Below are 26,838 nucleotides of genomic sequence, written 5' to 3' on the forward strand. Positions count from 1 at the left end.
TCTGGGGGCAGAGGTCAGTTCGTGAGGGGGCAGTCCAGCAGACCCCCATTTAGTAAGTATTGAAATTAATTTGATTAGGCCGATACATAACTTCTTCAGTTCATGAAATTTGACTTATGCACATGTACATTATCTTTTAACTAACCCGATAGTGCAAAAATTATTTTACACCGTCCCTGTATAGAAGTTTTAACTCTATATAAAGGAAGGATACTGCATATTTGTGCACTCAAAACAAGCTATAACAATTGTTTTCAGGGAAGAAGCACTAGACTCTACGTTATAAATCTCAACTACTATCCAAAATGTCCCAACCCTGACCTTCAGTCGGGGTACGACGCCATTCTGATATATTGATGATTACCCTTCCCCTGCAAGACGAAATCGGAGGACTCAATGTTAGAAAGCTCAAGACTGATGCATGGGTTCATGTTGCAAAAAGTGTTCATGAAATTCTTAAGTGCATTGCTCGTGTAATCAGTTGCAAAATTAGGAATTTATATAAGACGATTCAAAAATGTTATACCTGAAATTTAGACATGTAATCTAAAGAAATTTTTGAACTCCCCCTTTCCACTTAATTAGTTAGAACTTTTCATTATCTCAAGGAAATTCAACAACTAATATGTAACTAAAAAAAATAGTTTTTGCCTTATTTACACAACATATTTTTTAATGAATGAATTTCAATTGAACCCACCTCGTTCAAGCTAGTTTCGCTCTCGCACATAATATGTAATGTATGTTTTTATATTACTAGAGTAGGTTTATGAAAAATAAATACAAAACTCTGCAGTGGTCGCTCTTCAACAAGAGTTCGGATCGAACAGAAGAGCAGGAGATATACTTATAGACCAAGAAAAGAATAGCCCGATTAGAACAAACTATAGTAGTAATAAAGAAGAAGATACTATCAACCAATTAAAATAAAATTCTCAAGAGATTACACCGAAATGAGCTTAATTGATACAATGAGCCAAACTACTGTTTGAGATCTCGAGGATCTTGAATATCAAATAATGCAAATTATAAATTAAAATGAGCACACAGCAACAGAAGCCGGCCCTTTGGGGAAGCACACATAAGATTTTGGGAGAGAAAATAGAAATCCTCCAAATAGGAGGATGAAAAGGATCTAAAAATCAAGGAAATGGTGAAAATTGATTGAAGTGAATGGTTTGATTAATATTAGTAGTAGGTTGCTGGGGGAGGTGAAACATAGGTGGCATGCTCGTATTTTGCAGGTGGTGGAGGTGAGGCATAGACGGGAGTTTGCTTATAGTAGTTCGTTGGTGGTGGAGGCGAGAAGTATGATGGCGATTTTTCATAAGTCTTTGGCAGAGATGGTAAGTTGTAAGTTATAGATGATTGCTCGTAGTATTTTGGTGGAGGTGGAGGAGATTTGTAGGAAGGTGTAGATTCTTTGTAGTACGGTGGAGGTGGAGACTTATAATTGATTGGTGATTGCTCATAGTATTTTGGTGGTGGTGGTGGAGAGTTGTATGACGATGGTTGCTCATAGTATTTTGGTGGAGGTGGAGGAGATTTGTAAGAAGATTGTAATTGCTCGTAGTATTTTGGCGGGGGTGGAGGTGACTTAGGTGATTGCTCATAGTATGTTGGAGGAGGTGGAGATGACTTGTAATACGAAGGTGATTTCTCATAATAAGTTGGTGGTGGTGGAGATTTGTAGTAAACTGGGGACTTGTAATATTTTGGTGGCGGCGGTGACTTATAATATTTAGAGGGAGCAGGCGATTTGTAGTACTTTGCTGGTGATGGCGACTTGTAGTAGTTCTTTGAAGGAGCTGGCGACTTGTAGTATTTTGCGGGAGCTGACGCTTTGTAGTACTTTGCAGGTGATGGTGACTTGTAGTAGTTCTTTGAAGGAGCTGTCGACTTGTAGTATTTTGTGGGAGCTGGCGATTTGTAGTATTTTACGGGAGCTGGCGATTTGTAGTATTTTGTGGGAGTTGGCGCCTTGTAGTATTTTGCAGGAGCTGGCGACTTGTAATATTTTGCGGAAGCTGACGACTTATAGTATTTTGCGGGAGCTGGCGCTTTGTAGTACTTTGCAGGTGATGGCGACTTGTAGTAGTTCTTCGAAGGAGCTGGCGACTTGTAGTATTTTGCGGGAGCTGGCGACTTGTAATATTTTACGGGAATTGGAGATTTGTAGTATTTTGCGGGAGCTGGTGACTTGTAATAGTGTTTTGCAATAGCAGGTGACTTATAGTAAGGAGTAGGTACTAGGTACTTGGGCGGAGATGGTGATTTGTAATACTTCTTAGAGTTATAAGAAGGTGAGGGAGAAGCAAACCCATAAGAGTAATCAGCAACAACAGCGCTGGCTATAAAGCAAATTGCCAAAGCAGTTACAAGTAAAGGCCATTGCCCCAGTTTCCCTATGCTTGTCATTTTGCTTATGTAGCCAACAATACTTGGGGAAAGAATGAAAAGAACTTAAACTTGACTTGCGTATTGAGTAGGGAGCTCTGGTTTTTATATAGCAACATAATATTATCGCTTTAGGTTTGTGTTATTGGCACCCACTAAGATTATAGCTTAGTCAAAATATGGGCTTGAACCTTTCTATAATTGCTTCATGGTTAGCCACTAAGATGATATAGCATAGTCCAAATAAATAATAGGCCAGTACTTAGTGGTTAGCTTTTTTCTGGTGACAGAAAAAATAATTTACAGAAAAATATTAAAAGTGGAGAAAAAAAATAAGGATGCCACGACTTGCATCTCATTAGCGAATAATTAAGTTGACTTGTACGAATAATTACGGTATATTGAATATGAAGTTCGGGATATTCCATGGATTATCTATCCCGCTTCTGATAGATAATACCACCATTTTGGTATTAACTCTATAATATCTATATTAGTTGTCACACCCCAATTGAGGCAATTTTCACATACTTGGATTGGGTAAGTGTTCTTGACTCGGATTTGATTATTATTCATTATTCTACTTTTATTTTTGGCATTTGATTGGTAGATCTAAGAGAGAGAAATTAGGAGTTTTGGCAAAACTTTTCTAGAGTAAAAAGTGGAGACTTGAACCCTGATTTAGAGTCGGTTCTGGATGAAACTTGTATATTCGGACTTGTATTCGAATGAAACTTGGATATTTGGAGTCGAGGCTAGAGAGATCATGTCCTCCAAACACATTATTGCAGTGTGTAAATCACCTACTTGGCAAAGACCTTGGATAAGAGAATTCAAAGTCTCAACTCTAAGCCAAAAGGAATTGCTTGACATTTGCTCCAATATCTTACTTGCTTCAACATATTTACCATCTTTACAAAACCCATCTACCAAAGTTTCATAAGTCTCATAGTTTGGCGCGCATCCTACTTGCCTAGACATCCTTTCCAAATACTTAACAGCTGAAGTAGATTTTCTTTCATGGCATAGGCCTTTTATAACACCATTATACAACTGAATATTTGGAACACAGTTTTTCCGCATCATCTCAGAATCAATGACCGCAACTGCTTCATCAACCTGACCATCACTACACAATGCAGCTACCTTAGCTTCATAAATCCCCACCGATGGTTTGAAGCCTCTGTGATGCATTTCCGTCAGAACCTTGTTACCTTCATCAATCTTTCCTTCAGCGTAGAAGTCAACAGCCATTGCACTGTAGCTATCTGAACTGGGAACTATGCCTCTTATCAGAGCTTCATTAATCAATACTTTCATATCTTCTGTATCAGCACCATTTTGGCATCGAAAATGATCAATCTGCTTGTAGCATCTTTTCGGAGCTTTAAGTCCTTTCCGCAGTACCTTGCCGAGAATATTAATGGCTTCCTCCCCTTCTTCATTGTCACATAATGCTTCCAATAGAGTCCGATATACAACAACATCTTCACCACTACCCTTCTGAGATATCCTCCAGAACATTGAGTACAACAGATGAGTAGCCTCATTGAGCCGCTTTTCTTCACACAGACCCCTCATCAAGATCCTATAACTCTCTTTGTTTGGATAGCAGTTCTGGTAACTCATCTCTTGGAAAATATGCAATGCAAGATCTGACCGTTTCATTCTACAAAGAACATTCATCAACAAATTTAAGAAATAGGCCCGAGACTTCACTTCCCATCTATAAGAGTTCTCAAGGAATAACTGACAAACTGATTCTAGCTTAGATTCTTCTACCAATATCTCCAAAAGCGTATTCAAAGATCTTGTCCAATCTATACAATTGAACTCCGGAAGAGACTTAAAAAGAGACATGGCTTCATTTGTTAATCCAGCTTGTGCATAACTTCTAATGGCACTCACAAATATTGAGTCATGACACTCACATGAGTCATCTTTCATCTGATTAATTACTCTCTTCATTTCAGCTGTTCTACCTGATCTGCCTAAAATATTAATCATAGTGCCATAGACAGGACCATTATGATGGTAAGTTGGATACTTGAATTTTGCTTCGTCAAAGACTTGAAGCGCTTTTAGTGGATTCTTCTGGCTCTGTATTATCTGTGAGAGCTGCTTCGGCGTTAAAACCCTTGGCCATCTTATGCCCATTAGCAGCAGCAAACTTGATGGATTCTGAAACAATAAAGAAGAGAAATTATTATAAAAGGATGATGATTTCATAAGAAAGTCGAGACAGGGCGTAACACTTACAAACCTCAAGTTGACTTCCAAATTCAGCTCGGTATCACAATTGAAACACAATAACATACAAGATAATATCAATTTAAGTCCATGGCAGTAGTTCTGTCGTGGATAATGAATATTGTGCGACCAGGCTTGTTGAGTAGTGTTGTATATGCTTCTAATGCTCACAAAGTGTGGGAAGACTTGAAGAAAAGGTTTGATAAAGTGAATGAATCTAGAGTACTTCACCTTCATATGGAAATACACACCCTAACTCAGGGTACCATGAATGTTGCTGATTATTTCTCAAATCTCAGAGATATATGGGATGAGTTTGACGCACTCATGCCCTGTCCTGGATGTCCTTTGTCACGACCCAAAATTCATTAAATGTCGTGATGGAGCCGGACACCGCTGTCAAGCAAGCCAAAAATAAATACTTAATTTGGGTCTCATTTTAATATTTTTGAAATCATATTTTCCTTTAATTAAATAGTCAAAGATGGAATTTACAGAGTAAATAATAATATTTTTAACAATTTCAATACAGGACAACCCATAATCACCCCAAAACCCGGTGTCACAAGTGCATGAGCCTCAACTAGGAATGTAAAATAAAATACAACATATGTCCGGAATACAAATTTGGACAGGAGAAATATAAATATTCTGAAGGAGACTCTGCTGGTTGCGTGTAAGGCCCCGTTAAATTTTTTTAATGATTTAATATTTTAAAGTATGACAACGGTATTCGGGAATAACTTATTCGAGTATCAAAGGACACATATGGGGTGGAACCACATTATTTTGACACCAAAAGTTTTTCAACGACGTCGTTTCTTCAAGTATAAGTGGCATCACATTAAGCAAATGAGATTCAAATTCAGTTTTGATTGAAGCATTAGATCCGTATTGAAATTACGGAACCATAGCAAAAAGAATCGTCGAATTCGGATATCGTATGAGAGAGTTATGCAATTTTCGGGCAAGATAGAAACGATTTCCCATCGCCAGCGCCTAGGGTAGTGCGGGGCGCTATCCCTGGCACTGAGATTTCTTTCAGGTACTAGAACCAGTGCCACAGGCAGCGCCCCCACGCCACCTATGGCGCCCGAAATGCTATATACTCATTCGGGGTTCATTTTACCCCATTTTTCTTGGCCGAACTTTGGGGTTTTCCTCCACTCTCTCAAGATCTCCAACTCCCCCCATATTCAAGGTGAGTAATACCTACTAATTTGGTATTTCATTCCATCAATTCCACCCTAAAACTAACTCAATCCTCCATAAGATACATAGATTTTCAAGAAATTTCTTCAAGAACTTAAAGGAGGGTTTTGCAAGATTTCTTCCAAAAGGTAATCCTACGCCCTTAGAATTTCATGTATGGATATATTATGGGTATATGAGTATGAATTAAGTATTGAAACTTATGGTATGGTGATTGGAAGCCATAAGTTCCCAATTTATATACATAACCATTGTAGAGATTGAAAGGTGATTATTTGATGGAAGTTTGTTGGTTGGGTATGGATGGATGGTCATGTATGTGATGTTGGAAGTTATGAATTGTTTAATAATGATGGTGGGATAAATTATTGATAAATGGTAGTAGTTGGATGAACTTTTCTACGGGTAAGAGATGTAAAGATTCATGCCTACTAGGTGTTTGATAAAATGCCTAAAGGGCCTAAACTATAGAATTTGTTACTAATATTGGTTCCATAGGATGTTGTTATTGTAGATTGAAGTTGCTTAGTATAGTGGAGCATTGTAGTATCATTAGGGACGAAGTTGAGGTATGTTGGCTAAACTACTCTTTTAGAAATGAATTTCATGATCTTCCTGTAAGTTTCAAGTATTGTTGGCTCAAGTTCCTTATTCTATGTTCCGAGTTGTTCCCAATAAATTTGATTGTCCCGAATAAGCAAAGTGTCGAGAATTATGTATTCAAAACGTGTTCCGAATGTTCCTATCACATTATGTTATCCTTTGGGAATGTGTTCAAGAATAATATGTGTATTAAAATGCTATGTCTTTGAGTCGTGTTTCAAATGAAAGTTATGATGCCAAATTGTGTGAGAAAATCTCATTATGCTTAAGACTCTTAATTGCTCATATGTGTACCTAAAGTCTTGATTGGAAATGTCTTATTGTTGATAATCTATAAAGATGGTTGGAAGTGAAATAAGTGAATTGGAGATATAAAGTGTGGCCAACGTGCCAAGAGTGAAAGTTATACTTGTAGCCAATGGTGCCAATAAAATGAGATGATATGAGAAAGATTATAAAATGAGCTTTGATTCAACTGTTCCGAAATTGACTTCGAAAATAGAATAGCCTAAAAGCTTATAAACTCAAGTGATGCTCATATGTGGCTGTTTTAACTAATGCTATGCTTTGTAAGTAGTTTGGATGTGTTTTGCATTCTTACATATTCGTGAGTTGAAATTGTGTATTGCCCTTTTTGGGGAAAAGTACTTCAAGAATAAATGATGTGTTACTTGTTTATGATTTTAACTTGTGCTTCGATTGCCAATCATTTTACTCAATTTCTTGAAAAGGAATCCATTGTGTTTAAAGCCTTCAATACTAATGAGCCTAAGGTAGTGATTTTCGGAATATTCTATTTGTTGATATTTATGATGATGATACATGAAAAGGAAGGAATGAAAGTGTTAAATATGAAATACAACCATTGTACCATGAATGAAGAATCATATGTATGGCCAAGAGAGCCCATGAAATAATGATATTGAAAGTGCCAATGAGGCTATATACGGTATGAAAGGTTATGAGGTAAATGCATTTGTATTGTTGTTTCCTTTGTAAGCAAATCAATAATATTTTTGGGAGTATCGATAATCACCGAGGAAGGGTAGGTTGAAATAACCTAACTTCAAAACTGCACGTGCCGATGTAGGAGTGGATTGTAATTATTTCCCTTATTTGGGATGAGATTGGTGTGATAAAATTATTCCCCTTAATTGGGATGAGATGATTGATAGAAAAGGATGATGTCGATCCACATAGTATTGTGGTGTGAAGGCCTAGCCGATCGGGTCGTGATCAGACACCATGCCGTACACATGGTGGTGTTTGTGCTGGAAACTGTAATTGAAATTGTTATTGGGGTTGGTGTCTCGGATGAGACGGCCTAGACGATCGGGTCGTGATCGGACTCCATGCTAAAAGTACGGTGGTATTGGTATTATGAACATTGGTATTATGAATATTGGTATTGTGAACAGTGGTATTGTGAACAGTGGTATATCAGTGCTAAAGATCTCCCAACCAAAAATAATAGTATCATCATATTTTGATTATCACTTCACAGTGTTATCTTCATAATGTGGGAATTATTATGTTTTCACTTGGCAATTGAATATCATTAATTGTTGTTTCCATGGTTTTCCCTTTCTTACATATGCATTCTATTTTGAAAGTAGATAGTTAACTTTATATACTAGTACTATTCCATATGTACTAACGTCCCTTTTGCCGGGGGTGCTGCATCTTCAATGGATACAGGTGGTTCATCTGCGGGCAACTTTGGTCCTCGTTAGCAGTCACTCTCTATTCAGCAGGTTTTGGTGAGCCCTACTCTATTCCGGGCCTGATGTCATTTGAGTTGTACATTGTGTTTTAAGGTATAGCCGGGGCCTTGTTGCTGGCAGTTCCATACTACTCTTCTGTTGTACTTCGAGTCTCTGTAGACAGGTTGTGGGTGGTGTTTGATGTGGGGAATTGAACTAGAAATGTTGGTATTTGGCAAACATGTTTTTCATTATATCTACAAACTTGTACTATTTTGAAAATATTGAATGATGCTGTTAATGGGGATGAAATGGAAGTGGTTAATGAAATCTTTTCAATAATTGATTAATGGAGTACATCTCCTCTTTATTCAGGGATGAATTTGTGAAGAAGGAAATCTAATAAGCTTGCTCAGCCGGGGTTACTCGGTTAAGTACCGGTCGCGCTCCCCGAGTTTGCGGCATGACACTGCGGATCGTAGTATAGAATGCAGCTCACCTAAGTCCCCGCAATAACCTCGCCTCTGTGCCCACAAGTTCACTAGACATATATGTACCTGCACAAAAATGTGCAGCAAGTGTAGTATGAGTACGTAAATCAACGCGTACCCAGTAAGTATCCCACCTAACCTCGAAGAAGTAGTGACAAGGGGTCGACTCCGACTCTTACTATGGTCTATAAATAAAATACCAATGATATAAGTAAGCATGAATTACGTAGAACGGATGTAAGCTTAATATCATGAAATAAGTAACAATTCTTTTGTTAATAAGAAATCTCCAAATTTATTTTTTCGTCATTTATCATTTTTTGTATCTCAGGCCAATGAAGCAATATCAATTATCATAAATTCCAGAGCAACCAATTCAATCATGCGCAAATCATGCCGGGTCGTTACATTCTCTCCCACTTAAATATACGTTTGTCTTCGAACATGTTAAGAACTACTCTGGAGTTGTCCGAAATCATTGTTTAATACCTCGTGCCCCTACCCGTGCTACCACAACCCAGTTGAGTATATTAGCTCGAGCAAACCTGAAAATCCTCCCTTTTATCTAGTCAAATAAGCCTTAGAGCCAAATTCCAACATCTGAAATCCTCTACCAGGTCTGTTTCCAACATACGAACATCGTATCCATCACTACGCGATGTACCAATACATGATTGCATACCTTTGCTGAATTCACGCCATGCATCACATAATTCACATGACCACAATAACGTCCTCCAATAACAATAGCCGAAATTCCACGAATCTTATGCCCACAACATACCTCATGACACATATAAGTCCTGTTCCAACTCTTGTAATGATGCCACAACGGAAGAGATGTGTAGAAATTCATAACCAACTGCCGAGTCAACAAATCATTAAGTTTCGCCTCTGTACAAGAACCATTACCTCATTCTGGACTGAATAACAATATTTACTCTTTAATATGCCTTATATAAATCTGATCGCACTGATCCCAGGTCCAATAAATCTCGTTTCACCCAGTACAAGCTGCTCAGGCAATAAGCCACCTCAGATACTGCAAAAGCCTCATATGATGCCACGTTGTGCTAACAAGCTACAAACTCGAATGTGATACATAAGGAAAACGAACTCTAGAATGAACTACTCAACCCACGTAACTAATTTAAACAGCCGAAAAGATGTTATGAACCTTCCTCGGGAAATGAAAAGCAACACACACAATAATAGATATGGGAAACTGTACTCAATATCATATTGTTGTGGTGTGCAACCCGATCCAAACAACATCTCCGCGGCGGCATGCCACCCGATCCACATATAATAATCGAAGGAAAACACACACCGAGCTGTAACGCTCATACTCACAAAATTTCCCGAATATCAACCATAAGCACACCAAGTGTATAATACAAATCCTGGGGAGACGGGTAGCGTCATACGTTATAAAACTCAAGCACAACTAAGGTGCGATACATGATCTGCATCTCGAGAGCCATCCTGCTCACATAACACCACTGCTACACGGGATCTCAACATATTGTACAAATAATCAAGCCGACTCACGACCCACATGGCACAATACAGTATTACACGAAATAGCTGGTGACGAAATTAACATCCCACGCCCGAATACTCCTCCATAAGGAATGCTATGCTGAATGAATACACCCATGCGGGTGTAGAATACACATCCACATCTGGACCCATCAACGGACCTCAAACCGATTCTGATCATACCATGCTTGAGCAAATAACCTCTCAAGGATCCACAATGACCTTTTTTCCTATGACACACAAGAACAACCATCTAATCCGGAATAAACTTCCATAATTCACAACCAACTGAATAGAGCACTTCTCAGGCCTAAACTCTCACATTAGCGATAGTACCAAATCTCCATACTTGGTTTCAATCTTTAATCAATCAAGTAACTACATGTCACACTTATACAATCTTCTCGTGGGATACGCTCCCACGACCTTCTGCGCTAGGTAACAAGTCTGCACATCCATACCACCAGCCACAATAATGCTGTAAAGCAAATCAAGAAGCCGCAAATCAGTACACAAAGCCTTTTACACAGGACACCAAACTCAGGAGATGCTAAAGACAATACCAGCTTACTCTAAACATCTGAATTCTTCCCTGATCATCCGAGCTCGTGATATTCTTGTCAACACCGAACCGAAACCTTGATCCTAAGCTTCCAATTTCCCATGTCGCTCACTGTACCTTACATGCCAATACGTGAGAGTACCAAAATTCCATAATAACCCCTGATCCACTAATAGAATAAACACTTCATCATATAGAAACCTTTTACTTAGCTCATTTCAGAAGAACCAATGCAACACACAACTAAATTCCCAAACCGCAGAAAATACAACCTCATGTCGTAATCTAAACTGCCATAACTCTTCCGGAAATCCCTTTACACAACAAAGCCATATGAATCGAATACCTCCCAAATCAACCAAGTTGTGGTGGTGCTCAAGCCTAAGTGTACAACCACAAATTACATGTATAACTTCACGCTGGAGAAACTGGTCACTGCCATAACCGTGCTGATTCAACCATTACTAACCGAGCCACTTCTAATTTACTCGGGACTTGCCCTAGAAATAATAATAGCTCTATTCAAAATATCATGAACCCAAATCCGCACTCATTCTGTACTCTGAAAATCCCTCTATGAATCTGAAGTCATTTTCTCCCATTCCTCCAATTCCACTCCGCAGACCGAAGATAACATAGAACACTCCAAGACACTTTTCATAATCCACTACAAAAGCTCAATACTTAACCATACTACGGATTCGAAATCCTTAGGCACCACACTTTAACTTTTGAATCCGCTAGGATCGTTGATGGGAGTCACCCACTGTGACTTGGTCTCGAATATAATCAAATTCCAAAGCCCTGGTAGCACATGGACATCCTCTCAAAGAAGCACCTGGCTGAATCACATTCCTTGTAACTCACCTCTACACGAAGCATAAATCTTGAGTCTTCCCAAAGCCTGAACATGAATCGATAAGGCCAATTATTGCATACATTCCTTAAATCCTTTGCTCCAATTGCCACTGATGTTTTCTTTCATTAGTTGTAATAACCTTTCAATATGCTGCTAACCAGAAACCTCACAAGTAGATAATCATACAATCCAATCGTAGGCGGTGGGGCTCTCCCACTTAGCTCGAAGCTACCATTGCATAACTCTGGAACCCACCAAGATTCCTTCCCCCATTGACATGATCTTGCACAATCAACCCACCAAATTTCTCGAAACCTTTCTGTTAAACTCTTCATGGTCACTCTGAATTACTAGCCACATGCACATATTCGATCTCTTCTTGAATAATCAATAGAAATTCTTCGTAGAAGCTTCATCAACACCACGAAACCGCTAACCTGCTCACAAGAGATAACCCACCTGTGGAAACTCAATGCCTACATCATCCAATGCCGCTGCAGTGGGTACAATTACTACGAAATCAGTAACTAATCCTGAGCCCGTGCTTATTCACCAGCTGTACAAGTCCGTTCACTCCTCATGGACATCAATTAAAGGTGCGACAATACATCCCAATCCAAAGTCATGTTGTATCCTTCTTCATATCAAGCAACTCCTTTCTGTTGTATCCAACCTTCCTCCGTATAGCAGCCAATATTCCAAATTAAGCCCGTAGACCGAGCCGCTGTCCACCATGAATCCCAAATCACTCTAAACTTTCTCAAGGCGTGTAGTCATCCTACCACAGAACCCATATACTGTGCTGCCACTCTCCCACTTTGGTCAAACTCACTCCTTTAAGCAACTACTAGACTCCTGTTTCTCACACTTGGCCTTCTAGAAGTTTATCCACTGCCAGACACCTCCCTCATGTCCTTCCTCATCCTCCGCTGCCCAACTGTTGCATTAAATCAAAATCCGTCTCTGTAGCACTTGAACCAATAGATCGCTACCAACTTTAACCCTCTCCGAAGATCATCCTTCTCGATCCATCAATACTAGGCACACCGATTCGATCCTAAACCACTGCATCCCGCGATCTCTGACAGCCGCTTCCCCAGTACTATTTCACAATACCCTGCCCAAGGAGAATTGAAGAAGACCATAACATCGGCGAACTTAACACATTCAATCAAGGACGACGGCACCACATCACAGATGATAATTCCACTATGCCCTAAAATACCAAGTCTTGTTTCTCCATCAGCCCAGACCTAAACGTTCATAGTCCGATTGCCTTTCCTCCACAGAAAATAATATACCGAATCTCTGAATCATGCACTGAGTAAACCTCTTTTCAAATCATTCACTGCCTCAACGCATAGACAAGTGTCCTACCATTACACAAATACTGTGCAATAGCAACGCACGAATCATCATAACAATCAATGCCAAATCTCAAAACCTTAGGTAATACTGATACTGAGCTGAAACAACAGAACAGCCTTCCACAAGGCGACGACAATAGCCCAAAGCAAATACGCAGGGAGAAACATCCTGCACCACATCTGTAGTACCATTTAAATTTCTCGATTCCCAATTTATAACAAGCGCTTCACGTCTCACAAGATTGAATAGGAAGGAAATGAAGGCATAATCCTCAAAGGAATCAACTCGCAGGATGAGGAATCAAGAAGGGAAGTGCTCCTAACAGTCCTGTAGCCTTTCGCCAAATGACCCCAAAATGACCTACGGACCTTCAAATCCACACCCGAACGCGCTCCCAATACCAGAATTACCTTACGGAGCTATTCCCAGACTCGAAATCCCAAACGAACATCAATATCATTGAAATACACTTTAACCCAAATTTATGAAATTCTTCCAAAATGTCAACTTCTACAATAGGCACCGAAACGCTCCCGGGTTATTCAAAACCCGATCCGGACATACGCCCAAGTTCAATATTATCATACGAACCTGTTGAAATCTTCAAATCCCAGTTCCGAGGTCGTTTACTCAGAAATCAGACTTTAGTCAATTCCTCCAACTTAAGGCTTCCGAAATTAGAATTCTCTTTCCAAATCAACTCTGAACTTCCCGAAATTCAATTCCGACCACGCGTACAAGTCATAATACCTAAAGTAAAGTTACTCAAGGCCTTAAATTGGCAAACGATGTGCTATAGCTCAAAATGACCGATCGGATCGTTACATCCTTGCCAGAGTCTAAGACGTATGTTGCTCACTTTGAGTATCACAGACTATTACAGTTTCTTATGGGTCTAAATATCTCTTACTCACAAGATTATTATGATGATTTCCCCAGTTCCAAATATCAATAAAGCTTATTCCCTATTTGTGGACCTTGAGAGTCAAAAAATCCTAGCTAATTTTACACAGGTAGTTCAAGGTGTAGAAGTTGCTGAAGGGACTGCACTATACAGTAACAGGTGCTCAGTATCTTCAAAAGGAAATCCCAGACCATAGAGGAAGCTAGTTCAATGTGAGTATTGTCACTGGAAAGGGCATACTATGGAGAACTGCTGCAAGTTGATTGGATACCCCTCAGACTTCAAACCTAAGAAGAAGGGAGGTAGTCCTGATCTGTATGGAAATTATGCAAGTCCAATAGAAGGTCCTGTTTCCAGTGATACCTATAACTTCAATAACAACAACAACCCACAGATGGTCTATGGAATGCAGCAGCAACAGGCACATCATATGCTTCAGCAACCAATCCATCAATCTGTACCTCTATTCCTACAGGAACAACACCAACACACTTAACAAATGTCTCAGAAATCCTCTCAGCAGCCAGTCTCATTCTTCACACAGGAGCAATATCAACAAATTGTTCAGCTGCTGAACAAAGGATCAGATGAAGGACCTTATTACAAAACTGAAGCAGCATGTACTCTGATCTCCTTGGTATCTAAGTATTTTAATCCTATGTGGATAATAGATACATGAGCTTCCAACCATATGACTTCTACACTGCAGTTGTTAAAAACCTGTCAGTCAGTTCCAACATCTGAAAGAAGCAAAGTACATTTTTCTACAGGAGATGTAACACTAGTTACACATACAGGGAGATCATCTATGTTTAATAATCAGGAGATTAGTAATGTACTGTACATGCCTGATTTCAAATATAACATGTTGTCAGTGTCTAAGTTTACCAAGGAATTGCAGTGCCTAGTAGCTTTCTTCCCTGACTTCTGTATATTTCAGGATCTCTATAGTGGTCAGATGAAATGGATTGGTAAGGAGGAGCTGAGGCTCTACATTCTACAAGGAAATCCAAGGAAGTAGAGTCCACTACTTACTTCAGCTAAGTGAGGAAATAATGCAGTTAAGGTAGTTAATAAGAGTTATTTTACAACTAGTAGGTATAATAAGGCTTCTGATTCTAGTTCATTGTGGCACACAAGGCTAGGCCATGCCCCAATTGATGTAATAATAAAGCATGAGTTAATGAGACATCTGAAAAACTGTGATCAGTCATATTATATTGTATGCCCTCTTGCTAAACAAACAAAGCTTCCCTTTCAATTGAGTTCTACTGTGTCACATTCTGCTTTTGAGCTAGTACATTGTGATGTCTGGGGACCCTATAGGGTTCCAACATATGATGGTAAGAGGTTCTTTATTATAATTGTAGATGATTTTACCAGGTACACCTGGGTGTTTCTGACTGTTTCTAAATCAGACACTATAGTTGTGTTGAGAGAGTTTGTGAATAAAGTAAAGAATGTATTTTCCAGCTCTATTAAACTACTAAGAACATATAATGGAGGTGCATTTTTTATTTATGAGTTCAGAGCTTTTATGTCTGACTCTGGTATTGAGCATCAAAGTACTTGTGCCTATACTCCACATCAAAATGGAGTAACTGAGAGAAGACATAGGACTATTCTGAATATGGCGAGGTCCCTCAGATTTCAAGCTGCAGATTCTGGGGAAAGTGTCTTAACTATTGTCTACCTACTCAACAGACTGCCCTCCAAAGTTATTGCAGACAAATCATAATTTGAAGTACTGTATTCTTATGCTCCCTAACTATCTCATCTAAGAGTATTTGGCTGCCTGAGCTATGCTGCTACTCCTAAGGTTGTGGACAAATTTGCTTCTAGAGCTATACCTATGTGTTCATGGGGTATTCCTCTACTCAAAAAGGTTACAGATTATATGATCTCCACTCTCACTTCCTTATGAGCAGGCGTGTGGTTTTCCAAGAAGATTTATTTCCCTTCAGACACATGAAGGCAGCAACTACTCCTATCTTTCCAGTTCTGGATCTTCTGTATCCTGTTGTATTGGATAATACCAGGCAGGCTCCAGGTGTTTCACCTCTTCCTCCCGAGTCACAAACAATTCAGCCTCATCACATGGAGTCACCTGCTACTACCCTTCACATTGAGTTCCCTACACACTCCACAGAGGCTCATGAAATTAATACTGAGCAGCTATCCACTGCACAACCTTCTCTTGATGTACCTCCTTCTCCAGAGCTCAGGAGATCTTCTAGACCAAGCAGACCACCATTATGACTGCAGGACTATGTGACCAAAGGCTCAAAACAACTTTTCTCCTACCCTTTGTCTTTGTATGTCTTTTATAACAGACTCAAACCAGCTTATCTGCATGCACTCTCAGCTTTCTCAACTATGTCAGAGCCAAAGACATTTAAGAAAGCCTTTACTGATCCAAAATGGATATAGGCTATGCAGCTTGAGATAGCTGCTTTGGAGGACAACAATACTTAAAGTATAGTTGATGTACCACCTAGCAAGGTCCCAATTGGATGCAAGTGGATCTTTAAGGTTAAGTACATGGCTTCAGGGGAGGTAGAAAAGTATAAAGCTCGGTTGGTTGCAAAAGGCTACAGTCAGAGGGAAGGTCTTAACTACACATAGACCTTCTCCCCTGTAGCTAAGATGGTGACTGTCAGGATAGTAGTTGCTCTAGTTGCAGCCAAGCACTGGCTGATACACCAAATGGATGTTCACAATGATTTACTCAATGGTGACCTACTAGAGGAAGGTTATATGCAAGTTCCTGAGGGATTTACCAGACGGGGGGAGTCATTGAAGGTCTGTAAACTTCACAAGTCACTGTATGGGCTCAAACAAGCACCAAGACAGTGGAACAAGAAACTTACTAAGTCATTGCTGCAGATGGGCTTTCAACAAAGTCATTTTGACTACTCCTTGTTTACAAAGAAAGCAAACAGTGATCTAATAGTTATCCTAGTATATATGGATGATCTTCTTATCACAGGAAACAATCCTTCACTACTCAGTCAAACAAGGGAAGGCCTACTGAATCAATTCAAGATGAAAGACCTAGGTGAGTTGAAGTTCTTTCTTGGTATTGAGTTTGCAAGATTCAGTGAAGGTATTATGATGTGCTAGAGAAAGTATGCTCTGGAACTTGTCTCTGAATCAGGGCTAGGGGAGCAAAGCCTGTTGGCACTCCACTTGAACTGAATCAGAAATTAACATCTGAAGAATATGACAAACATATAGGAAGTGACAAGGACTGTATGGATGAGCTCCTTAAAGACCCAGGGGGATATAAAAGATTAGTGGGCAGACTCTTGTACCCTAATTTAGCTCTCACACCACGAGGCACTTTTACCTTCCTGGAGTTTTACGTGATACATTGGTTAAACTCCCCAAAAATAAAGCATAAATGTGCACAAACACATGCATGATATGAACCTTGATATGAACCTTGCAAATTACTTAAATTTCAAGTAGTTGATTAGTTATAAAAAATAAATAAATTACATAATTGTTGTATACAATTTCCTAAGCCAAGGTAAAAGTTGCATCTTCTTCTAATTCAATCACGTCTTACACCAAAATTTATAAATAAGGGGTTTCAATTGAATCCCAATCGTTAGAAAATTTGACTTTGCACATTGGGCAAAGACTAATTTGTTTTGGTTGTATATTAACTTTTGAATCCAATTCTAGTAGTAGTAAAGAGGTATAAAAGTGGCTTTAGATCACATATTTAAATCCCAACTGTGATATTCTAGTTTCTTTTATCACTTTGTATAATCTTGTGCTTCACTGCTGCACACAATAAGTGTTTATGATTCTCATTATCCCACTTCCTTTCCAAGACCATCAATATAAGAGGAATTATTTTTTTCAAAAAAGAAAAAAAATCTTATATTTCTAAGAAGGGGACTTTATTTAATAAGCTTGAAAAGATACCTAGAAAATGTGAATATTTACCGAAAAGAATTTGTTTACTGCAATTTCAAGTGCCATGGTGATTGGGAAAAGTATTGAAGGAAAGATATTTGTTATCTGCAATGTAGACGTTGCTGGAAAGCGTCCAATGCTTCGCCACTTTCCATTATATCTTTCACGGCAGACTGGTAATATTCTTTCAGCTTTTACAGCATACACGTGTAGTGTCAGTAGCGGACCTAGAATTTTGTACAAGCGTGTTAATCTTAGAAGTATATAACTTTAGTCGTAAAATAGTAGTTGTCAAGTGGATTCAACTAAAATATTTATACAAATTTTACGCAGCTTTAATCCTAATTTATATATATACACAGTATTATTTTTTGATGAAGCGGGTTCAGTTGAACCCACTTGCCGCCACGTGCGTCCGCCACTGTGTAGTGCAATTTCAGCCACCTCAGTCGAACTCGCCGGAAAAGCTTCACGAAAGGAGAATCTCCGACGAGGGTTCTTTTCACCTCCTAATCGCACTGTTGGCAACCTCTTTTTCCTGAATGTAATTAGGGGCGCTAAGGTGGCATGTCACATGGCATCTACCTCATCAAATGTCAGTGTCACGTAGGATTGGATGTTCACCATGGACAAACTTAACGAAAACGGGGTATATTAGAACCAATAGTATAACGATAGTGGTATATTTGGACCAAAAGTATAACGAGAGGTATATTTAAACATTTTCTCATAGTACATGGGTATATTTGGATCTTTTCCGCATTAACTTTTATCTGCATACCCATGAAAGTTTTCTATTTTATATCCCAACTAAATTTCTATAAGTTATTTTTATATAAAATCTTAAATATTCTTGAATATTCTTAGCGAAATTCCTGGCTCCGTCATTGGCGATATGAATAATAACGATTTATATTACCGACTCTAACTTGCTTACAATCGAGACTTCATATTATTGTTATTGCTGTTGTTTTTAGGTTATCAATCATGGGGTTTCCGTGGAAGTTCTGAAAAACATAAAGGAGACATGTTATAGGCAGGGGCGGCTGAAGCCTAAAGCAACTAAAGGCCCCAAAATTTTGGGGGCCCTAATTTTTCATATTAATATATATATATTTTATAAAAATTATTATAATTTAAATTGGTATTATGTGACATGATTAATTCTTATACAAAAGTTATATAAAGTTTTGGAATAGTACAATATATAAATCCACTATTTTTTCTTCTTCTAATAAGCCATCAAATATTTTAAAAGATAGTGTAACTAAACAAACTCTTTAATCATTGTCTCAAACATATCAGAAAGTCGTATCAAAAGCATCAAAGCTAAGATTTCAAGTTCCACAAATATGAGATATTTAAATCAGTAGAAGCTTATTAGGATCCAAAAATTAAAAATGAAGATATTTGTTCAACATATGAGCTTGAAATTTTTGAGTATTTATTAGGCATGACTATTTGGTATAATATACTGATTGCGGCTAGTTCGGTTAGCAATGGTTTACCATCAAAATATATATGTTGATGTTGCCATAGACCATTAAGAGGTCTATTCTTTTTAATCCCTAAAAGTATAGAGAAAAATAATTTGCAACCTTGAATGTGCATATTGAGATCCTTAGATTATGTGAAAAAATATTGCCTTTAACGTTGATTCTTTTCTAAAGGCCTATATTGCTTATAGAATAATTTTAACAATTCATGTAACGGTTTAATTTTCTCAGCGGAAAGAAGAAAATTAAATTGATAAAATTTTATCTAAGATAAAAAATAATTCAAGAGAGACTAAATATATTAGTTGTATTATTAATGGAAAATGAATCATTAATGACTTTGCATCTACAAAAATTCCCAGTATTGCATCGTGAAAGTATCATATTTAGATTGTTCTTATTAAAGGAAAGAACCGAATAAAAAAGGATTTACATAACCGCTCGGTGAGCCGCTGCCCCTCATACTCCTCTTTCCGTTTTGGCTCGCTCTTCTTATCTGCCGAGCTGATGACCACGGGTGGAGAATTACTCGATAAATAGAAGACCATGCTACTGTTTTGGGCCAAGATAGAAAAAGTTAGAGAGAATGACTCTCTAAAATTCTATCCTTTCTAAAGCTGCAGAAGGCGCACCCCCCCCCCCCCCCCCGGAATAAAGCCCCACCTTTCTTTTTCCCCCTTTAATGAAGGACCCTCGTCTCGCTTCCTATTCATTTGTGGGTCTGGACCCAAGGACCTTTATTTTTCAAGAGGTGATTTCGATAATCAACCAACGGAAAAAAGCTAGAATGATAAAAAAAAAATTAAAGAAAAATTTAAGGCATCTCATTATAGTTTGGCTTTAGGCCCTCAATCTTCTTGAGCCGCCCCTGGTTATAGGCCCTCAGTTAAGTACGACATTGTCAGATACGAACAAGCTTCAATCCTGAAGCTGAGAATATTTTGGTATGGAAATATTACCTTAGTTTTTTTTATGATTCTGATGATGGTGCTACTGTATTTTGGTCTCCTTCATGCAGGTTATTACACTCTTTCTTTTTTTAAAATTAATTTTTTTCTTGCTATTAAAAAAAATATTTACACACTAAATTAGTTATAAGGTAATAACAAGTCAGATTTTATGTATATGCATTAGTCCGATAAAAATATAACTAATCTACTATCACATTTTATACTTTAGCTAACTTGTACACAAATATGACACTATATGATAGAAAATGACACATTTGACTTACATTGAATAAAATATAACATTTGATTTCAGGGAAGACACATTGGAGAATATGAAGAAGTGTGAGAGGTTAGATGTTGAATCCATTGTTGGGGAGAAAGAATCCCTTATAGTGTCTTCAAAGAGCATAAATCTCAACTACTATCCAAAATATCCAAACCCTGACCTTTTAGTCGGGTACGACATCATTCCTGATATATTGACGACTACCCTTCTCCTGCAAGACGAAATCCGAGGACTCTACGTTAGAAAGCTCGAGATTGATGCGTGGGTTCACGTCACTATGATTAAAGGAGCTTTTGGTAATTAACATTGGTGATGCACTTCAAATATTAGCCATTTCTTTAGTAATATTAGCCACTTCTTTAGCAAAAGTCATGATGGGAAGTAATATTTTTGCATCCAAGCCTTACTAGTGTTATTGGTGTAGAGATATAAAATGTAGTTGAGGCATTTTATACATTGTATTATTTAACATATACTCTTCTAGATGCAGCTATTAGTTAGCTAGTTAGGACAACTTTGTATATATTAGACACAATTTGTACACTGTACATATAAGAAAAGAAATACATATTACAATTTCTCTCTCTATGATCTTTTGTCTCTTACTCTCATTTCCTCTCTTCTTCTCACTAGAACATGCCTCCATTTCCATGGCAGATCTAGGTTAGTTTTGACATGGTATCAGAGTAGGTCGAGTACGATCGGTAATCTAAAGCTTTTAGTTACTCTCAATCTCACCAAGTCAAGTTCTCTCTTCTCTGATTTTTATCCTAACCCTAATTTCTGACTAATGACGAATTCAACAACGATGACGAGTGATTCTCCCCAAATTGGAGTCGGAACTTCACATGCAAGCGCTCAATTGCTCGATTGCAATGACACGTTATTTGTTCATCCCTCAGACACGCTGGGGATTGTGTTGATTCCTCAATTGTTGGTCGGAACAGAAAACTACTCGGAATGGAGTCGCTCTATGAAAATGTCACGTTTGGTGAAGAACAAAATAGGTTTTATTGACGGAACCTATACTAGGGAGAAGTATGGAGCAGATTTGTTCAGGTCGCACCAGTAGGATCGATGTAATGCCATTGTATAGTCATGGATCATGAGTTCAGTGGCGTATGCATTTAGGAAAGGAATTGTTTACTCCTCGAATGCACAAAAGGTTTGGGAAGCATTTAGAGAAAGGTTTAACAAAGTAAACACGACTAAGGTGTATCACATGAACATAGAGATTAGCAGTTTGACTCAAGGAATATCGAGTGTCTCAATCTATTAGTAAAAGTTAAATGATCTCTGGGCAGAGTTTCAGTCAATTATACCATTTCCTGGGTGCGATTGTGTAAAATCTAGAGAATTTATTTAGTTTTTACGCGAATAAAAATTGATTAAGTTTCTAATGGGACTGAATGACACATATGCTCCACAAAGAAGACAAATCTTGATGATGAATTCTACGCCTACAATTGATCAAGCTTATTTGATGTTGATCCATGAAGAAAGCCAGAGATTGAATAGCAACTTAGGAGTACAAAGTAGAATTCTAGGGAGTGCACCTATGGATGGAGAATCCAGTGCTCCGATATCGATCAACACCCCCAATGCAAGGCCTAGGAGTAATGGGAACCTGCAGTGTGACTATTGCCACATGAAGGGACACACAAAAGAAAATTACTACAAGCTGATTGGTTATCCAATAGGGCCTAAGTTCAATAACAACAATAGGAGAAGAGGAGGTTACAATGGTGCTCCAGCAGTGGCACATAATGCAAATGTGAAGGCACAAGAGAAAATGTATATTACTGGAACAACAAACACTGGACATACAGGAGGTCCAATATCTACACCTATTTTTACTCATGAGTAATATCAACAGATACTTATGTTGCTGGACAAAAAAAAAGGATCAACTGCAATAGAGATGGCAAATATGGCAGAGTCAACTGCAAATGAGACAGCTAACATGGCAGATAAATCTGTTACTAACTATGGTTATTGGATAATTGATTCTGGAGCCTCAAATCATATGGCTTCCTCCTTGCATATGTTTTCTCACTCACAACCTAAACCTTCTAATTCTAATTCTAATTCTAATTTTAATTCTAGCTCTGTGCACTTACCTAATGGGGATAGTACTAAGATTACTCATTCAGGGTCTTGTTCTCTGCCCAATTCATAAGTCTTACACAATATATTATATGTTCCACAGTTTAAATATAACTTGTTGTCTGTCTCCAAATACACTAAGGATTTAAAGTGTTTGGTAGCTTTTTATCCTCATTTCTGCTTGTTTCAGGACCTCTTCAGTAGCAAGGTGAAGGGGACTGGTAATGAAAAGAATGGGATGTACATTCTCAATCCTTGCACACCTGCTGCTGCTCCTGCCTCTAAGTGTTTATCCTCTTCTCTCCAGAATAACTCAAATATTTTGTAGCATCAAAGACTTGGTCATGCACCTCAAACTATTCTACTGAAAATTCCTGCAATTAGAAATCACTTGTCAAAGTCAAATGAATGTAGTTGTTCAATTTGTCCTTTAGCTATACAAACTAGGTTGCCATTTTCTATTGATACTTCTAAGTCTACTTCTGCATTTGAATTGGTGCATATGTATGTATGGGGTCCATATAGATTATGTACTCATTGTGGCTTCAGATACTTTTGTACACTTGTTGATGATTACTCTAGAATGACTTGGACCTTCTTGTTAAGAGTCAAAAGTGATGTATTTGTTGTTCTAAATGATTTCCTTCAACTAATTGAAAACCAATTTTCTTCTAGTGTTAAGACCTTTAGATCCGACAATGGTTATGAATTCATTAATACAATTTGTTCAACTAATTTTAAATCCAATAGAATTATACATCAAAGTAGTTGTGTCCACACCCCTCAATAGAATGGGGTAGTGGAAAGAAAACATAGATACCTTCTTGAAGTTAGTAGAGCCTTGAGATTTTAAGCCCACATTCCTTTAAAATACTGGGGTTGGTGTATTCTTGCAGCCACCTACATGATTAACAGATTACCTAGTAGTGTTTTGAATGGAAAGACTCCTTATGAGTTGTTCCATGGTCATTCTCCTAGCCTACATCATATGAGAACTTTAGGATGTTTGTGTTATGCCACAAGACCCCACTATAGTGATAAGTTCTCTGCCAAGTCTTGGCCTGCTATCTTCATTGGTTATTTCTTAAATCAAAAGGGTTACAAACTCTATGACTGTAGCACCCCGAAAGATTTCGAAGTACTTAAGCGCTATTAAGAAAGTTGATGTGTGTTAATTATATTATTTTATGTGCAGACAAGGACTATTAATATGATAGATATCAATTGAATATGATAATAAGTGTACTAGGCATATTATAAGTGATGTGGGGTCTAAGGATAGCCCTAAGTCCAAGTCAAGTTGGAAATTACATGATAGATTAAAGTTCCAAATGAGTACGCACATGAACTAACTATAGTGATAAGTTCTCTGCCAAGTCTTGGCCTGCTATCTTCATTGGTTATTTCTTAAATCAAAAGGGTTACAAACTCTATGACTGTAGCACCCCGAAAGATTTCGAAGTACTTAAGCGCTATTAAGAAAGTTGATGTGTGTTAATTATATTATTTTATGTGCAGACAAGGACTATTAATATGATAGGATATCAATTGAATATGATAATAAGTGTACTAGGCATATTATAAGTGATGTGGGGTCTAAGGATAGCCCTAAGTCCAAGTCAAGTTGGAAATTACATGATAGATTAAAGTTCCAAATGAGTACGCACATGAACTAACTTTCGATGAGCATATATATATATATATATATATATATATATATATATATATATATATATATATATATCAAATGAAAGGTCTTCGAGTCTAGTTTCTAACTTTTCAAACCGTTTGCCATTTGGACATTCCTACAAGAAGTTATAATCAAATTATCGAAGGCTGGCAGTGAAGTACTGCCATAGCATCCGAGTCCGCATCCGAGCTTCCAAGAGGAGCGAAGTGCGGATGCGAAGCATCCAGGGCCGCATCCGAAACCCAAAAATCTGGGCTTATAAATACAAAATCGGGGAAAGAGAGTATTTTGTGTATTGGGGGTTAGGGTTCTTGAGGTGAGGAGACGATTTTGAGCTCAATTCAAGTCCAATCAACTAAGAAAAGTTGTTAATGATGTTTTGGGTTGATTCTTACTCAATATACATGAGTTCCAACATCATTCTTACATTCAAATACTACATTTCGTCATCAAATCCTCAAGAACACAAAAATTACCAAAGTTGTAATTTTTCAAGATTGATCTACTAGAGGTAACTCCAGAAGTATTTGCAGCATTTGTTACAAGTTTTAATGGTTGAAAAATTGGATTATAAAACTCTAGTTTATGGCATGAATAGTACTTTTGCGAAAATAAGAGAGAAAATGAATGATAATCTTGGCAATGAAATTTATGAATACAATGAACCTATGGAATTATTTGTTAGCAAAAGATGGAAGTGATCAAATAAGTAATCACCCGAATTGTATATTTTGCAAGTGCTGATTATGGAAGACGATGAATAGTATCTTGGTGGAAATAGACAATTGATGTAGTATCATTAATAACTTCGAATGGGTATTAAAATATAAGAATGAAGTTGAATGGTCTAGCATGTAAAACTATTTGGCGATTTGAGTTGTTGGAGGCTTGTAGCCAACTTATGAGCCATATATGGATGTTGATCAATATCTTAGGTCATATTTTGATGTAATTAGAATATCTAATTGTAGATATCGACTTGTTGGTGATGTTGATCATTTTAATCAACATCGGAATGATGGAGAAGGATTGAAAGTTGTTGACTGTTAATAAAGCGAAATCGAGGTAAGTTGATTAAAACTTAGTCTTCTTGAGGGACTTTCTCTAAAAGCATGTTTCGAGTTAATACTTAAGCTGTTTGCAAATGTGTTTTTGTACTTGTGGGGACGAACAAGTACGGATGTCTCCATGTATTAAAATATTATGTTGCATATGTAGTGTTATGCTCCTTTATAAAATTTTATTTTAAATTTTGTTGGCAAAATAACACTCAAGGTAAATGTTATAAGTTTTTATCAAAACTTACGTATTGACAAGAGTATACATATTTGAGTGCTAAAGACAAGTTTTTATGAAAAGTATTTCTTTTGTAAATTGACGAGCTGAATAACACTTGTGGTATCTTTTAAAGATTGATGTTAAATTGCAAAAAGCTTTAGCATGTAAAAGGTTATTTATTTAAATTTTGTTCAAATGATTTAGATTTTCTATAAATGCTATGATTTGATAAAAACAGATCCTTTGAGGCTACTATGCTATGAATCTATTTTTGAAGTATCAAATGTTTTAGGAGTTACTTGTGTTCACCGAGATTGACTTCAGATATATCGTGTTCGTTGTCATGAAACTACACATGTCGGTGTAGGCGTAGATGGCTACTTTGTGGTATAGACTACGACAGAGTGCTCTCCCTCGAGAGGGTACTATTTTGTGCTATTATTAGCATGACTGAGTTGATTCGTACGGTACTATGATGAGAAGACCTGAGCAAGTAGGGTATATAATCTTGCCGCTAGGTTCATAACCTAGTTGACCTTCTTATGTCGGTGATGGTATAATACTCCGAGTGAAAGGCAAGGATGATTTTCTTATGTTTAGGCCTAAGGAGCCGAAAGTGATTTCAATGACTTAAAGCAAACAAAATGATTTTGTATGATTTTATCCAAAATCTTGGATTGATGTAAATGTTTTAAAAGTTTATATTGTGGGTTATATTTCACTTGGTTGTTATTTAAAATGACAAGGGTCGTGAATTGATAAAATTTCCTATCGTTTTATATCAAATATTGGTGCATTATTTTTATAAAGTTTGTCCCAAGAACTTAAGTTAGAGAGAGTCTATGACACTTATTGAGTACCGTTGTAGTGTACTCAGCCCTTAGGGCCCCCCTCTAGGGTCGCACTTACTTTACATGTTTCAGGATGAGGTATGATACGTAACATGCGGCCAGGGCTAGGATGACTCTCTTCCTGAGTTATATGGTGAGGCACCACTCCTATTTCGTGGTAGCTATCATGTTATTTTCTTAAATTACGCTAGTCGGGTATTAACCCAAGTGTTTAATTCTATTCTATGGTATAGAGGCTCCATATATAGTTGTGAAAGGTTGTAGTAATGAGGTTGTACATGACATACATGAAAGTATATTTATTTTACTTAGTCTCATTGTTATTATCATGAAAGATGTCATGTGTGATTTTGAATTGGAAAA

The 26,838-nt window shown here is 37.6% G+C and overlaps 2 protein-coding genes across 2 annotated transcripts; both read right to left on the reverse strand.

Moving 5' to 3' along the window:
- Positions 1-896: 896 nt before the first annotated feature.
- LOC107782904 (uncharacterized) lies at positions 897-2,422 on the reverse strand. Its single transcript, XM_075222376.1, has one exon. The coding sequence runs from the start codon at positions 2,416-2,418 to the stop codon at positions 1,189-1,191; it is 1,230 nt and encodes a 409-aa protein (XP_075078477.1). The 5' UTR covers positions 2,419-2,422; the 3' UTR covers positions 897-1,188.
- A 656-nt stretch (positions 2,423-3,078) lies between these two features.
- On the reverse strand, positions 3,079-4,571 carry LOC142164141 (pentatricopeptide repeat-containing protein At1g05600-like). The gene has a single exon (XM_075221329.1). It carries the CDS (start codon positions 4,552-4,554, stop codon positions 3,079-3,081), a length of 1,476 nt encoding a protein of 491 aa, XP_075077430.1. The 5' UTR covers positions 4,555-4,571.
- Positions 4,572-26,838: the final 22,267 nt, after the last annotated feature.

Source organism: Nicotiana tabacum, chromosome 9 (genome assembly GCF_000715075.1).
Source record: "Nicotiana tabacum cultivar K326 chromosome 9, ASM71507v2, whole genome shotgun sequence".
NCBI classification, from domain to species: domain Eukaryota; kingdom Viridiplantae; phylum Streptophyta; class Magnoliopsida; order Solanales; family Solanaceae; genus Nicotiana; species Nicotiana tabacum.

Bases quoted from the DNA above. Each gene is read 5' to 3' on its own strand.
- LOC107782904 (XM_075222376.1), bottom strand. From the start codon at position 2,418: ATGACAAGCATAGGGAAACTGGGGCAATGGCCTTTACTTGTAACTGCT.
- LOC142164141 (XM_075221329.1), bottom strand. From the start codon at position 4,554: ATGGGCATAAGATGGCCAAGGGTTTTAACGCCGAAGCAGCTCTCACAG.